The 13,991-nt window shown below is 47.6% G+C and overlaps 1 protein-coding gene and 5 non-coding genes across 10 annotated transcripts in view; all 6 read right to left on the bottom strand.

Annotated features, from left to right (window-relative positions):
• LOC149340876 ((3R)-3-hydroxyacyl-CoA dehydrogenase-like) overlaps positions 1-13,991 on the bottom strand; it is a 38,598-nt gene that overhangs the window by 11,970 nt on the left and 12,637 nt on the right. For 2 of the 5 annotated variants that reach the window (XM_089549798.1, XM_089549801.1), the window contains 2 exons: positions 12,702-12,806; positions 10,180-10,354 (listed from right to left, as the gene is read on the bottom strand). In XM_089549798.1, coding sequence (XP_089405924.1) covers positions 10,180-10,354; positions 12,702-12,806 — 280 coding nt within the window. Of the gene's footprint in view, positions 1-10,179; positions 10,355-12,701; positions 12,807-13,991 lie in introns of those variants that run through there. The other 3 variants (XM_089549799.1, XM_089549800.1, XM_089549805.1) reach the window with 2 other exon arrangements.
• TRNAA-AGC (transfer RNA alanine (anticodon AGC)) lies at positions 82-154 on the bottom strand. The gene has a single exon. It is a non-coding gene; the product is annotated as a tRNA-Ala (tRNA).
• Positions 331-403, bottom strand: TRNAA-AGC (transfer RNA alanine (anticodon AGC)). Its single transcript has one exon. It is a non-coding gene; the product is annotated as a tRNA-Ala (tRNA).
• On the bottom strand, positions 578-650 carry TRNAA-AGC (transfer RNA alanine (anticodon AGC)). The gene has a single exon. It is a non-coding gene; the product is annotated as a tRNA-Ala (tRNA).
• On the bottom strand, positions 823-895 carry TRNAA-AGC (transfer RNA alanine (anticodon AGC)). Its single transcript has one exon. It is a non-coding gene; the product is annotated as a tRNA-Ala (tRNA).
• On the bottom strand, positions 6,173-6,245 carry TRNAA-AGC (transfer RNA alanine (anticodon AGC)). The gene has a single exon. It is a non-coding gene; the product is annotated as a tRNA-Ala (tRNA).

Below are 13,991 nucleotides of genomic sequence, written 5' to 3'. Positions count from 1 at the left end.
AATCACGGCTGCACAACCGGTTCTCCTGCGATGACTTCTGCCTCCAACCACAAACAAAAAAAGAGAAAATAAAAGGTTTCGTGGAGGTGCTGGGTATCGATCCCAGTACCTCTCGCATGCTAAGCGAGCGCTCTACCATCTGAGCTACACCCCCGACGGAGGAGAAAGCGAAAGGTATCGCAGCCGGAGACTGGAGGACAGCGTGGGAGCCACAATAGAAGAAGCGCCCAAATCACGGCTGCACAACCGGTTCTAGTCTGATGACTTCTGCCCCCAACCACAAACAAAGAAAGAGAAATATCGCGGCCAGCGAGAAAATAAAAGTTTTCGTGGAGGTGCTGGGTATCGATCCCAGTACCTCTCGCATGCTAAGCGAGCGCTCTACCATCTGAGCTACACCCCCGACGGAGGAGAAAGCGAAATGTATCGCAGCCGGAGACTGGAGGACAGCGTGGGAGCCACAATAGAAGAAGCGCCCAAATCACGGCTGCACAACCGGTTGTAGTGTGATGACTTCTGCCTCCAACCACAAACAAAGAGAGAAATATCGCGGCCAGCGAGAAAATAAAAGGTTTCGTGGAGGTGCTGGGTATCGATCCCAGTACCTCTCGCATGCTAAGCGAGCGCTCTACCATCTGAGCTACACCCCCGACGGAGGAGAAAGCGAAAGGTATCGCAGCCGGAGACTGGAGGACAGCGTGGGAGCCACAATAGAAGAAGCGCCCAAATCACGGCTGCACAACCGGTTCTAGTGTGATGACTTCTGCCTCCAACCACAAACAAAGAAAAATATCGCGGCCAGCGAGAAAATAAAAGGTTTCGTGGAGGTGCTGGGTATCGATCCCAGTACCTCTCGCATGCTAAGCGAGCGCTCTACCATCTGAGCTACACCCCCGACGGAGGAGAAAGCGAAATGTATCGCAGCCGGAGACTGGAGGACAGCGTGGGAGCCACAATAGAAGAAGCGCCCAAATCACGGCTGCACAACCGGTTCTAGTGTGATGACTTCTGCCTCCAACCACAAACAAAGAAAGAGAAATATCGCGGCCAGCGAGAAAATAAACGGTTTCGTGGAGGTGCTGGGTATCGATCCCAGTACCTCTCGCATGCTAAGCGAGCGCTCTACCATCTGATTTTTTTTTCTTTATTGCCGGGCTTCGACATTACAAAACAGAACATAATAATATGTACATACAGTATACACAGTTAGTCAGGATCCCAAAGAGTGGGCCTGACTTAGGTTAAAATTCTCTTAAAGTTACGAGGGGTTCCAGCCTTGGTAACCACTCAGGAACCTCCACTATTAGCTTTTGTTCTTCCAGAAACTTGTGCATACTTTCTCTAAAATACATACGGGCTGGCCGTGCGTCAGGGTCACAATGATACCCTGCCATGCGGGAGCGCCATATACTGTGGAGGCCCACCAGCATGACTAAGTCTAACGGTACCCCATCCTCGTTCTTGGTTGGCAAAAACCTTATTCCGTATGAGTGGATTGGAAGCTGTTTCTTTAAAGTCCTCTGCAGCACGTCCCAGAAATAGACCCCTTCCCAACAGTGCAAAAACACGTGATCAATTGTCTCCGGCTGTTTGCATATGATACAATGCGACCCCCAAGGAAGAAATATCTGTTTTGCCTCAAGAAAAGTTTTCACAGGTAAAGTTCCAGAGTGCAACTTAAAGAAGAAACTCTTGACTCCCGGTGGTACCTTCATTTTCTTTACTCTTTTCAATACGTTGTAGCCCGGCCCTCCACAGTACATGGCCCTGTACAAGGGCACCGGAAAGAGGATGTCACACAAATCCTTGTACAAATCTTTCCGGCTCACATCACTCAAATATTGTTTTGAAAATCTAGCATTCAAAAATCGGACGCTGGCAACTATCTCCTTGAAAAACCCAAACATGCCACCCGTCATACACTCAGTTGAAATCACAAAGTCTGGCAAAGCCCTACCGAACCTTACTTGGCACACTGTGCGCAGAAAAGGATCATTAACATCGCGCAAAAACAAGAATCTATTGACCAATTGCTTCGCAAATAAATGTCCAAGCCCGAGTCCTCCATCCCTCACTCTTCTGAACAAATTGGTACGCGTACACCTCTCCCATTTCGAGGCCCACACAAAAACAGCAAAAATACGATGAAACTTTTGTACATTAATTCCCGAACAATGCATCACTTGCATCACATACCACAGTTTGCTGATGAAAAACAGATTACACACTGTGGCTCTCGCAAATATAGATAGATAGGACGCTTTCCACTTTTCAGCCTTATCGCGTGTTTCTTGCACCTGCCGTGTCCAATACGGTTCGCTGTCGCGGTAATTTTCCAGCGGGACACCCAAGTATTTCACAGGGGTCGTGTGCCAGGTCACGTTAGCAAAATTTTTTGGGGTCACTGGCCACTGTCCATGCCAGAACCCCACACACTTCCCCCAGTTAACCCTGCTCCCCGTCACAGTGCTGAAACGCTTGACCCCGTCGACCGCGTTACGAATGCTATCGTGACTCACGCCAAAAACAGCAACATCATCTGCATATGCTAGGATCTTGACTTCAGCCGTCTGTAGCCGAAATCCTTGAACAGCATTATTTCTTATAATGTGCTTACACAAAGTTTCTATATAGATACAAAACAAAAGAGGACTGAGGGGGCAACCCTGGCGAACAGAACGCTGAACGTTAATGGGGGCCCCCAACGATTTATTAACAATTAACCTGGTAGTGCAATTTCTGTACGCCAAGGCCACACCCTCAGTGATAATAGTGCCTAAATTAACATGATGAAGGATAGAAAACAATATGTCATGCGCAACACAGTCAAAAGCTTTTTCTAAATCTAGTTGGAGAACTGCCACACGAGCGCTAAGGGCGTCACAGCACTCCAACACACTTCTTGCTTTGTGAATATTATAAGCAATAGACCGCCCCTTGATGCCACACGTTTGAGGAGGGCCAACGATTTCTTTAATTACCATCTGAAGTCTGGCAGCTAGCACCTTCATAAAAATTTTGTAATCGACGTTCGCCAGCGAGATGGGCCTATATGCTGTAACCAGTTTAAGTTTCTGCGCGTCATCTGTTTTAGGAATGAGTACTGTATGGGACGTACCGTAGGATGGAGGCAGAGCATTACGATAGTAGGCTTCGTTAAATAAAGAAGTCAGCAAAGGGGTTAATTCACTCTTAAACATTTTGTAAAAAACAGCACTTAAACCATCCGGGCCTGGAGACTTACCAGGGTTTAAGCTTTCTATAGCGCGTTCGACTTCTTGCTGCGTAATCTGCTGCTCTAAAATTATTTTTTGCTCGTCATCCAGCCGTGGCATATCTCAAAAACTCGTCTCTAAATGCATTCGAGTCGACTTCATGTTGCGCGAAGATTGTATGAAAGTGCTCAAAGAAGGCCAGCTGTATGCTATTGTTATCAGAGACTGAAGTGCCTGCCCATTCTACCTCGTGAATCTGGTTTCGTCGAGCGTGCGCCTTTTCCATTCCAAGCGCCCGCTTAGTGGGCGTTTCTCCCGCGACCAAATCTGCCGCTCGCGCCCGAACTAGCGCTCCCTGATACCGTTTTTCTTCGATAATTTCCAGCTTTTGCTTTGTTTTCTTGATGTCTTCCATAAATATGCCCGGTTGTTTGCATTCTTGAGCTAACAATTTTTCTAGCATAACTTTCAGCTGCCTTTCTTGTAATCGTTCTTCGTGCCTTAGAACGGTGGACCGTTCTATAGCCTTCATTTTAATGTCTTGTTTCGCTAGTTCCCACTGCAACCCGGCTTCGTTTTTTCCCTCCCTCTCTATTTTATTAATCTTTTCTACCACGGCATCAGTGAAAGTTTTGTCACTTAGCAGGTTAGAGTTTAGTTTCCATAGGTCCCACGAAAAGCTGTTATTTCGCTTCTTCGATCCTACAGAGCACTCGACTACACAGTGATCAGAGTAGGACACAGGCAAAACATTGTACTTATGACATTTCGGCAATAAATCAAGTGACATATATAAGCGGTCGAGGCGCGCGTGACTGACACGTTGAAAGTGCGTGTACTGCACATCGCGTGCGCCCTCTAAGCATTCGGCAACATCTTCCAAGGCGTATTCGTCTATCATTTGATTCAAAACCTCAGTACTTCTGTCCCTGAAGGCTCGGGTGCTACTCTTATCGCGAGCGCTCGAAACACAGTTAAAGTCACCCATGAGAACTATTTGTTTGTCGGAAAGAAGATACTGTTGCAGGTTCTCAAAAAACGTTGCCCTGTCTTCCACTACGTTTGGCGCATAAATGCATAGCACACGCCACTCAACGTTGCAGTACAAAAAATCGCATACTACGTAGCGGCCCGATTGAGAAGAAAAATACGCCTGTATTTCGAGTCCAGGCAACTTTTTCACAAACACAGCACACCCAGCAGAGTTGCCAATCGCATGGCTCACAATTGCATAGTACCTCGACGTGAATCGTGGCACCATGCCTCCAGTCTCCACCTCCCCTTCCACTTTGGTTTCTTGAACGGCTAGTACATCTATGTCTCTGTCCGTCAAAAGGCGGAGCACTTGACTCTGTTTTCGCTTCCCGCTCATGCCCCTTACGTTAAGCGTGGCGAAATTAAGGCACGACTCCGGATACATTTTGGTAGCGAAAAAAAGAGGCCGGAAGCATGGTGCTTACCTTTCACGCCCAGCACTAAGCTAGACGCCGTATTTTGCCCCTGAGTCATCGGGTGGACCAGGGTCACTCTGCTGCGGTGCCGGCTTATCGGCCGGTCGTCTTTCCGTCCCGACATTTGGCCGCGGCTTGAAAGGTGGTCGTCGTACTGGAGGTGCTTTTGCAGGCGGTTCCTCTGCGTTAGTCGCGGCCGCCTGGTCTTCTTCACTGTCGGTCTGTGCGTGGGAGCGTTTTGCGGGGCCGGAGACACTGGCCACGAAAGTGTTGTCCTTTCGCGTCGCGGCCTCACAGTCCATTTGTTTCAGCGACTCGTCAAGCTGAGGGCTCCCACCCTCAGTTGACGCTCTTTCAGCTGTCTCGGGTGATACCGCTGCCGCAGTCTGCGTCTCCGCGCTGTCGGTCACCTTGCTCTCTTCCCCCGTAGACACCGATGAATGCTTCGTCGCTGGCAGCCCTTCGTCACCTCCGGCACCCTTCGCAGCAGCTTCAGCCTCGTCTACGTCCATCAGCAGGTCTACCGACTCGTCCCTTGCCGTCGACCCTGTCGCCGCTGCGTAGGTCCGCACGCAGTCCGCCGCAACATGACCGTACCGTCTACATTGGGTACATCGCGGTACCTTGCAATCCCTGCGGACGTGGCCCTTGCCTCCACAGCGCAGACATTGCATTGGCCTTCCGGGCACGACAACGAGAGCCAGCTCTCCCGCGACTCGGATTTGGTGCGGGAGGTCGTCCACTTTCATGCCAGCTTTCAGCTTCATGAGCACGGCTCTTGTAGTCGACCCTTTCTGGTGGAAACCTTGAACCCGCCAGCGCTCCCGAGTGATTTCGGTAACTGTTCCGAATGCCGCGAGGGCCGTCCTTATGTCTTCGTCTGCCACGCCATGCAACATCCAATGCAGTCGCAGTCTCACCTGATGGTCTTCTGGGTTGATAATGATGCACCGGCGGTATTTCACCTGAACCTCCTTAAAGGCGAGAAGGCGCTTCGTTGCCTCCGCGCTACTGAAAGTCACCGCCCAGACGTGGTTCACCTGATACGCCCCCAAAGCCACCACGTCGGGGAGCGTACCAGTCTCGACCAAGGCTTCACGAAAATCTTCGACCCGAAAGGGCCTCGCACGCACGTCACCATGCAAGAAAACCGTGTTTAACACGACACGCCCGGCGGGCAGCTGCGGCAAAATAATCTGGTAGTCGTTATCATCCTTTACATCTAGCCTGTTTCCGCGGCCGGCAAGGGCCGCTGTCGCCGCTCCGTGGGAGCTCATGATCCTGCGTCCGTCACGCTCGGTGGCCGGAAGTAGAATGAGCGCTCTACCATCTGAGCTACACCCCCGACGGAGGTCGCAGCCGGAGACTGGAGGACAGCGTGGGAGCCACAGTAGAAGAAGCGCCCAAATCACGGCTGCACAACCGGTTCTAGTGTGATGACTTCTGCCTCCAACCACAAACAAAGAAAGAAAAATATCGCGGCCAGCGAGAAAATAAAAGGTTTCGTGGAGGTGCTGGGTATCGATCCCAGTACCTCTCGCATGCTAAGCGAGCGCTCTACCATCTGAGCTACACCCCCGACGGAGGAGAAAGCGAAAGGTATCGCAGCCGGAGACTGGAGGACAGCGTGGGAGCCACAGTAGAAGAAGCGCCCAAATCACGGCTGCACAACCGGTTCTCCTGTATTGACTTCTCCCTCCAACCAATAAACGAGGAGAGAGAACATCACGGCCAGCGTGAAAATAAAAGGTTTCATGGAAAGATCTGAGTGACACCTTTCTTCATTTTTTCTTCATTGCCGGCTTCGATACATCACAGCTAAAGGGTACACGTTGAAGAGTACGCCAGATCATACAAGTCGCCTAAATCCCACTGAAGGCAGGCATTGCGATGTTAAAATTTCCTTAGCACCGTGAAAGTCTTCATCCAGCCTTGACAGCCACCCAGGAACAGCTGCTTGTAATTTCATTGCCGCGAGAAACCTATGCAAGCTCTATCGGAAATACGCGCTGGCCGTGCCTCTGGGTCAGTGATAGCCGGCCACTCATGAGCGCCATCTGCATAACATGCTAAAATGGTCAGGCGGTAATTATTCATTGATGGTCCTTTGCGGTACGTCCCAAAATTATATTCCTTCCCAACAATGAAAAAAAACATGATCTATTGTCTCAATATCTTTGAAGATAAGGCACTGGGCACCCCCACGGCATAAAAAAAACGTTTTCCTGTTTAAAAGGCTTTGCAGTTTAAGTATTAGTGTGTAGCTCAAAAAAAGTCTGTTGTTCCCTACGAAATCTACATTTTAAAGCGCTTTAATGTATTGTTTCTTGGCCTCCAGAGCATAAGGCGCTCTACAAGGGCATCGAAACGCCTTTTTTTTATTCCCCGAGAAGACGCATTACAGTACGCTGTAAAACCAGAAAATGAACGCGGCAACCTACTTTCGTTCGCACGTTGACGCATACTTTTTCAAAGCTTCAAAATCATCAAACCGATACATTCAGGAGGCTCAAGCTCAGCTCTGTAAACCGTGAATATGTTTTTAACGCGTAGAGTGAACATTTGTATCGGCACGCGCGGCTGAAATTCTTGTCTTCCATAGGATGTGGCGGCTCAGGACTATAGTTACATCATACGGAACCTCACCCTCGTTTTCAACCGGAAGGAGGCGAATGCCATGAGGAGTGAGTGGTAGATGTCTTTTTCTTTAAGTTCGTCGAAGAACGTCGCAGTGCAAAATAGCCTCCCAATATTCATGCATTAAATACAATTGGTTGACCGAGGGATGAAGACGCCTTCTGCATAGAGCCATGCTTTTACTGAGAGGCTATCGGTGTGGAGCTTAAAGAGAAAGGATTTTACTGAGCGTTTTAGCAGCATCTTTTAAACAAAAAGGTTCGATAGAAATATGAAACAGTAGGGCAGACGGTGAACATGCTTGTCTTACATGAGATTGCACTGGCACTCCTTCAGTAAGGGATTTATTTATTTTCAGTTGTGTCGCCCAGTCTCGATGGGCCGTCATTACATCATCTAAAACTATGATGCCAACATTCGCCTGCTTTAATATGCAGGAAAAGACCTCATGTGAGACCGCGACAAAAGCTTTCTCCAAGTCGAGTTACAACATCGCAACTTGGCTTTCCATGTCGTCGCAATACATTAACACACTTCTCTTGATATGAATAATTGTAAGGAGCTTTTGACCTTTGATGCACACTCTGAACACAAATACACCCGTATGGGAGTAAAAATGGAGTAAGTTTCCCTTTATCGCACTCATTTTTATAAAAGAGAGTGCGCTAGAGGACAGCTTACTCCTGTTCGCTCCTTTACGTCTTTATGTTTAGAGTGCAGCATGTTTGATGCGGCCCTACCAAGTGCTTAACAACGGTACGCCAGCGCTTAAATAAGTTTTGTAATCGCTGTTTGTAGGGCTGATACTGTATGATCCTACTGACAGCAGCTTATCTCGATCATTCGTTTTCAGAATCAGGGCAATACGAGCAGTTGCGAAGGACGACGGCACCTGACTATTTGATCCGCCTAATTGAGTACGCGATCTGAGCTTTACGCTCCCGACAGAAGAAGCGGTCGGCTGTGTCGCGTCATGCGATTATGAGACGGCTTGGAAGCCGAAATGGAGGAAGCACCGAGAAGGTGCCTGCCGAACCGGTTCTCCTGGCGTTGCTTTTTTTCTTTGTGGCGTACGTGACGCGTTGATCGTGGGCGTGCCTTCACTGATTCGCTCGCTACGCTCGCTACGAAGACAGAGAAGATGGGTCGCCCGGAGCAGTATATACTAGAAAAAAGAATGTCGCAAACGTCGGCGCGAAGGCGAGCGACGACTACGTAAAATGCAGAGTTGCGCGCCCGCGTAAGAACGCGTATGAAGTGCAACCTCACGAACATCCGCGCTTTGTTGTCCATTTCCTCCTTTCTTCCGCTCTCTTCTTTGGCCTTTGGCCTTGCGCTGTTTCAATCATATCATGTAGTACAACCAACTCGCCCATCAGTTTCGTGCTTTCACGATTCTCAAAAGATTCAACAATGGCGCCAACATCAAGAATTGCGCGCCCGCGGACTCTTAAGCCCCCAAATGCCAGAGGCAAGCGAACAACTTTGGTGTCACACGGGCATTGTGTCTTCAATTTGACGCCAACAAATTTGGCTTTGGCAGTTTATTCAGCGAGAGGCGTTCAAGAATGTTTCAATTGTTTGTGGTAGATATACCTTTACAGTCTTATTCGTAACAACATTATAGTGAGAATAGTCCCTCAAAGAACTATCCAGCGCTGATATGCGCTGCATCTTCAATTGCCACCTAGCAGTTTTTTAGAACTGACTTGTGTCATTCCTACTTCTGCTCGGTCCTTTTTCTCAGTCCTGGCATAAGCGACCTAAATTCCTTTCGAAGCTACCTGGATGAAACCATGTTTGAGTAGTAAGAACAGCACTATTTTGCGCCGTATATAGAACTAAAGGGTCGCTGAATGGGCAGCCCACCGCGGCTGCGTATTTCCGTTATCCAGTCTTTACAAGCTCACGTGCCTTGTATATCAGCCACAAACGCGCTCTCAGCCCTTGCCTCGTGTTGCTAACAACCTGTCTGCTCCTGCTGATAAGCCTCATCATCGAAGGCCCAACGGAGTTAGCTTCAAAGACCGCCTTTGCAGAACCGCAGCACGAATCCTGTTTGTCCCTTATAGCGAAGTTATCAACCAGCTCTCGCGAAAATTCATTCCTCGCTTCAGTCACACATATCTATAACATCACTTCGGTTCGCTCTTCGGCGAAATAATACTACGATGAAGGACGGCCATGATCGCTGCAAGTTTGGTTCATTGAGAGTCGCGCAAACATCTTCCCAAGCGAGTTCTTCGTGCTCGATTAAAGATGATGTATGGATATGGATACTTTGCACGATGCCACCATAATTCAGAGTCTGTGACGTCCGGCAGGTATTGGTCGCGATCTGGTACCGGTCGTACGGAATGGTTGTTCAAAGGTGATAAGTAGCGCCATATTCTGTGAAGTTCCATTTTTTTCTCTAACGCTGGCGTTCGCTTCAAGAGTTCACTCTGCTTCGCAGGAGAATAATGAAACACTTAATTTTAGCAATAACTTTTATGAAACAAAAACAGACTGCAGAAGTTATGAACCGATGGTGACCGCTGACGCGGTTTGTTGTTCTCTTGGTAAGCGTTAGCTGGTTTATAGGATTTAACGTCCCAAAGTGACTCAGGCAGTGAGGTAGGCCATAGTGGAGGGCTCCGGATAATTTCGCGTACCTGGTTTTTTAAGGGAAATGGAGTGGATTCCAAGAGAAGGCAAACGCAGTAGGGGGGGGGGGGGGGGCAGAAAGTTAGGTGGGCGTGGACACGGTGGCCGCAGCTGGCAAAGGACAGAGTTAATTGGAGAGACGTGGGAGAGGCCTTTGCCCTGCAGTGGGCGTAGTCAGGCTCATGATTTCTATTGAGACGAGAGAGAAGGGAGGGAGATGGAGCACGTACGTCGCTGGCTATTCCCAGGGCCTGTCCTCCTCCGAAGGTGAGCAGCATGCCCCAGGCCATCTTGTGGGTCACCACGCTCCACGAGAGGATGCGCTTGTCCAGGTTGTCACATGACATGGGCACCGCGAACAGCACCGCAACCGCCAAGAACGCCACCGATGCGTCGTCCACCGCGCTGCGCAGCGACAGCACGCACGCGCCATGGGCCACATGCTTCACCGTCGCCGGTGCCGCGCGATACACTTAAGAACGAAGCCCCAATTGAACTTCGCAAGGGCCGGAACTTTCTTGCAAGCTGTCGGCAATCGATCCTGCCACAGCCGGTGCATAGCACGAAACAAACTTTCACGTAGAACGCACATATGATAGGTCAGTTTCAGGGTATCGGGCAGCACACGTGTGACAAGCAAAAAATTCCTTCGCAGGCTAGCATATCTGGGACAGAAAATCAACTGCAGCTGGAATAGGGAAGTACAAGACAAGCAAAAACCTGAAATTGCATTAACTACAGCCCATCTTCACTCCTTTGTGTCTTTACTTGACCAATTGATTGATTGATTGATTGATTGATTGATTGATTGATTGATTGATTGATTGATTGATTCTGTATCATTTATTTTCCATGTGAGGTTCTAATTCCGTGCTGGTTTATCTGTTTGGCTTCTCTCTTTTTTGATCGATTAAGGGAGCGAGAGACAATGCAGGTCCGTAAGCACTGGAAAATACTTTAAACATACCTGACCACTTTTTTTCTAATGCTTCTTTGTTTCTGTTTTTCGCTTGTACAATTTTGTTTGTTTTTCATACGAGATTCATGATGTGCGGGCCAGATAAGTTTTTATACTCTCAATACCTTCCAGATATTATGAACAAAATTTAAACATAAAAGCAGTATCGTATGTCATGTTTAATGCCTGGAACCTCCACGGGGCCAAAAAGGGACACCGCAGTGGAGCGCTTCGGGTTAATTTAGACCACCTGGGGGTTTTTAAACGTGCACTTACATCGCATAGTACACGGGTGATTTACATTTCGCTTCCATCGAAATGCATACGCCGCCGCCGAGATTCGATCCAGCGACCTCGATTTTCAGACATGTGCGACCTAGACCAACCTTTAGGGCACAGGGCAGGCAAAGATATTTCTAAGCTGACCTAATCCTTTACTAGCAGCAATGCAATGAAAAAAGGTTAATGGTATGTTTCTTGAACTCTGGCACGTTTTCCTGTGTGCTCTTTTTACCTCGTGTGAGAGGCGCGGTTTGTTTATTCTTGTGTAGTTATCTAGAAAGTTCTCGCCTGTTTTTGGTTGTTGACTTGGAAATGAAGCACAAGGCTGTTCAGGCCAAGTACTTCCACATCCTGGCTACAGACAGCGACCCCTGTCGCGGGCTGTGTTCGAAACATATCGTTCATTGGGGACATTACAAGATCCAGATGACGAGCGCACCTTTGGTAAACAAATGCTCGCCGAAGTCAGTTCCTCGCATCGTCCAGACTGTTTCCAAGGAACTAGCTTCTCGAGAAGTGACTCCACTGCCGAATACATATTTTCAACGCATCTTTAACCACGTCGTCAAATAGTCCACATGAAGTAATGCCTTACGTAGAATGCACATCTCTGAATTACTAACTCAAACGTACTGTTCACATTGAGTAATGGCCGCAAGGCAAGACTTAACCTTCAGTGATATACCAAGGCATATGGAATACCATCGGTCTGCTGATATGATGAAATGGTTGCGTCATGTGGACTGCCGTAGTAAGCACTTACAAACGAAACTACAGAAGCAAACTGGCCAGAAAAAAAAGCGCAAAATATACGCCACTATTGAGTACGCAGCTAGTGGCTACTAAAGAGCTAGTAGCTATTAAGGAGATGTTTCAGTGCTTGTTGTTTCTGCAAAAAAAAAATATGAAATAAACACCCGTTTTCTCTTTCATCTTAAATATCGCAAACTTCTTTCTGCTGCGTTAGACCCGTTATTAAAAGGACAAGAAAAGACAAAATACGTGTTTTTTTTTTTCAGTTTTATCTACCCAAAGATACAAAGCTGCCGAAATAGACTGATACGCATGTGCACTATAACTTTTTTTTAATATTCAATGAAAGAAGGCAGCGATAAAAGTGCTGTTCTAATAAATTACAAAGCTATGTATATTCGCTATAGAAACCACAATCTTTGCTGAACTAAAAGAAGTCTGAATGGGATGTATAAAAGTTGCTGCATAAAGTGGGTCTTAAATATGCTTCAGAGAACATGGGATGTATGGGCGTTACCGAGTCTCTCTCTATGCAGCACCTTTCATCATTGCGGTGGCATCCAAAAAAAGTCCGCGTGTAAGTCTATGAGTTAAACACGCCTTGCTTGCATTGCACACGTACCCAGACAACACCTGAATCAAAAGGACGACATCGTAAATATACCAATGCATATTTGGTCAACTGAAGTCTTTTAGCAGGTTAAAGCTCCATACGCCTGCAACGCAACGATCAAAGATTAAGAAAAGCGGCTTGCTTACTGCAGGTTTGGCCATGTCGCCCATCCAGAGAAGAAGATGGGTTCCCTCGTTGACCAGAGAACAAACGACACGGTCAACACAACCACGACGACTTTCTCTGCGACCCTGAAAGGCGAAACATTAACTCTGAGATCACGAGCACAATAGAGATCACTAATCAGAGATTTCACGCACCATTGCTTTCAATTTGGCCATGAATCAATCAATGAAGCAATCAATTAATCAATCACTCATTAAATCAAGTTTATTCGACACCATATACATGTCATACTGATGCCTGGGGCGCGGGCAAAAATAGAAACCCAAAGTGGGCTTGAAAAGGGTCTGCGCCCCATCACATACAGAACATACTGTACAAAAAGGAATTACTTGAGGAAATTATTTTGGCAACAGACTAGTTGACGTACAACACAAATATATAAATTTTTCAGTACTAACAATCGTATGTGCACATAATATTTACAACAGTACAAAGAGCACATTTGCTGATAGCAAGAAAATATTACAAATATGACACGGAAAGAAAAAGAAAAAGAAATGTTTATGAACAATGAAAAAAATGCTGCAGACTAGGTCACGCGACTCTCAATAGCCCTCGGTTGGTTTTACGGGACTAGGAACTCCGTCTGTTATAAAAGCTTGCTTGTACATTTGGCTGAGGCGCCTGGCATACGTGAAAATATTGAACCAGACATAATCTGTCACTTCTTTAATCCACACACAACGCCAGGTAGCGCAGAGACGTGGATTGTGTTTAAGAGCTTGAGGTGAGGCTCTTGACTGCTCGAGAATCTCAATACATGGGTGCTTTAGCTTTTCCTCCACCGAAACGCGGCGGCGCTTCAATCGGATTGAAATCCGTGAGACCAGCACAGCGCTGTATCCAGAGTAAGAGCAGCGGATCGAGTCAGGACTCAAGTAGGCGCAAGGCCTGCTAAAAACATTTGCCCAGTGGTTTTGAGCGAGATAACATTCGCCCGTCGAAAAAGACCGTCTAAACTCCGGCCACGTACAATCCCGCTAACGTTTTTTGGTTTCCCGACAGGCCTACATTCAGACCGAGAATCTAACTCGACCCATCCTCGTCTCGTTGACGTAAGCGCCACTATGTTACTGACTTCTCGGGGACACTCGAAACGTTTTCCTAAGCAACTTATTCTTGCATTCAGGCATGTGTGAACACGTTCACCTTCAGCAGCTGCAGCTGCCTGTTCTAGTACTTTCACTACTGCACTGCTCCAGATTCACCGCACATCCAAAGAGACCGGTTTTCGTAATACGATCGATATT

This window comes from Amblyomma mixtum, chromosome 6 (assembly GCF_055824585.1).
Source record: "Amblyomma mixtum isolate Tamu chromosome 6, ASM5582458v1, whole genome shotgun sequence".
In the NCBI taxonomy this organism is placed as follows: domain Eukaryota; kingdom Metazoa; phylum Arthropoda; class Arachnida; order Ixodida; family Ixodidae; genus Amblyomma; species Amblyomma mixtum.
This window is presented reverse-complemented; position numbering and strand designations above follow the sequence as displayed.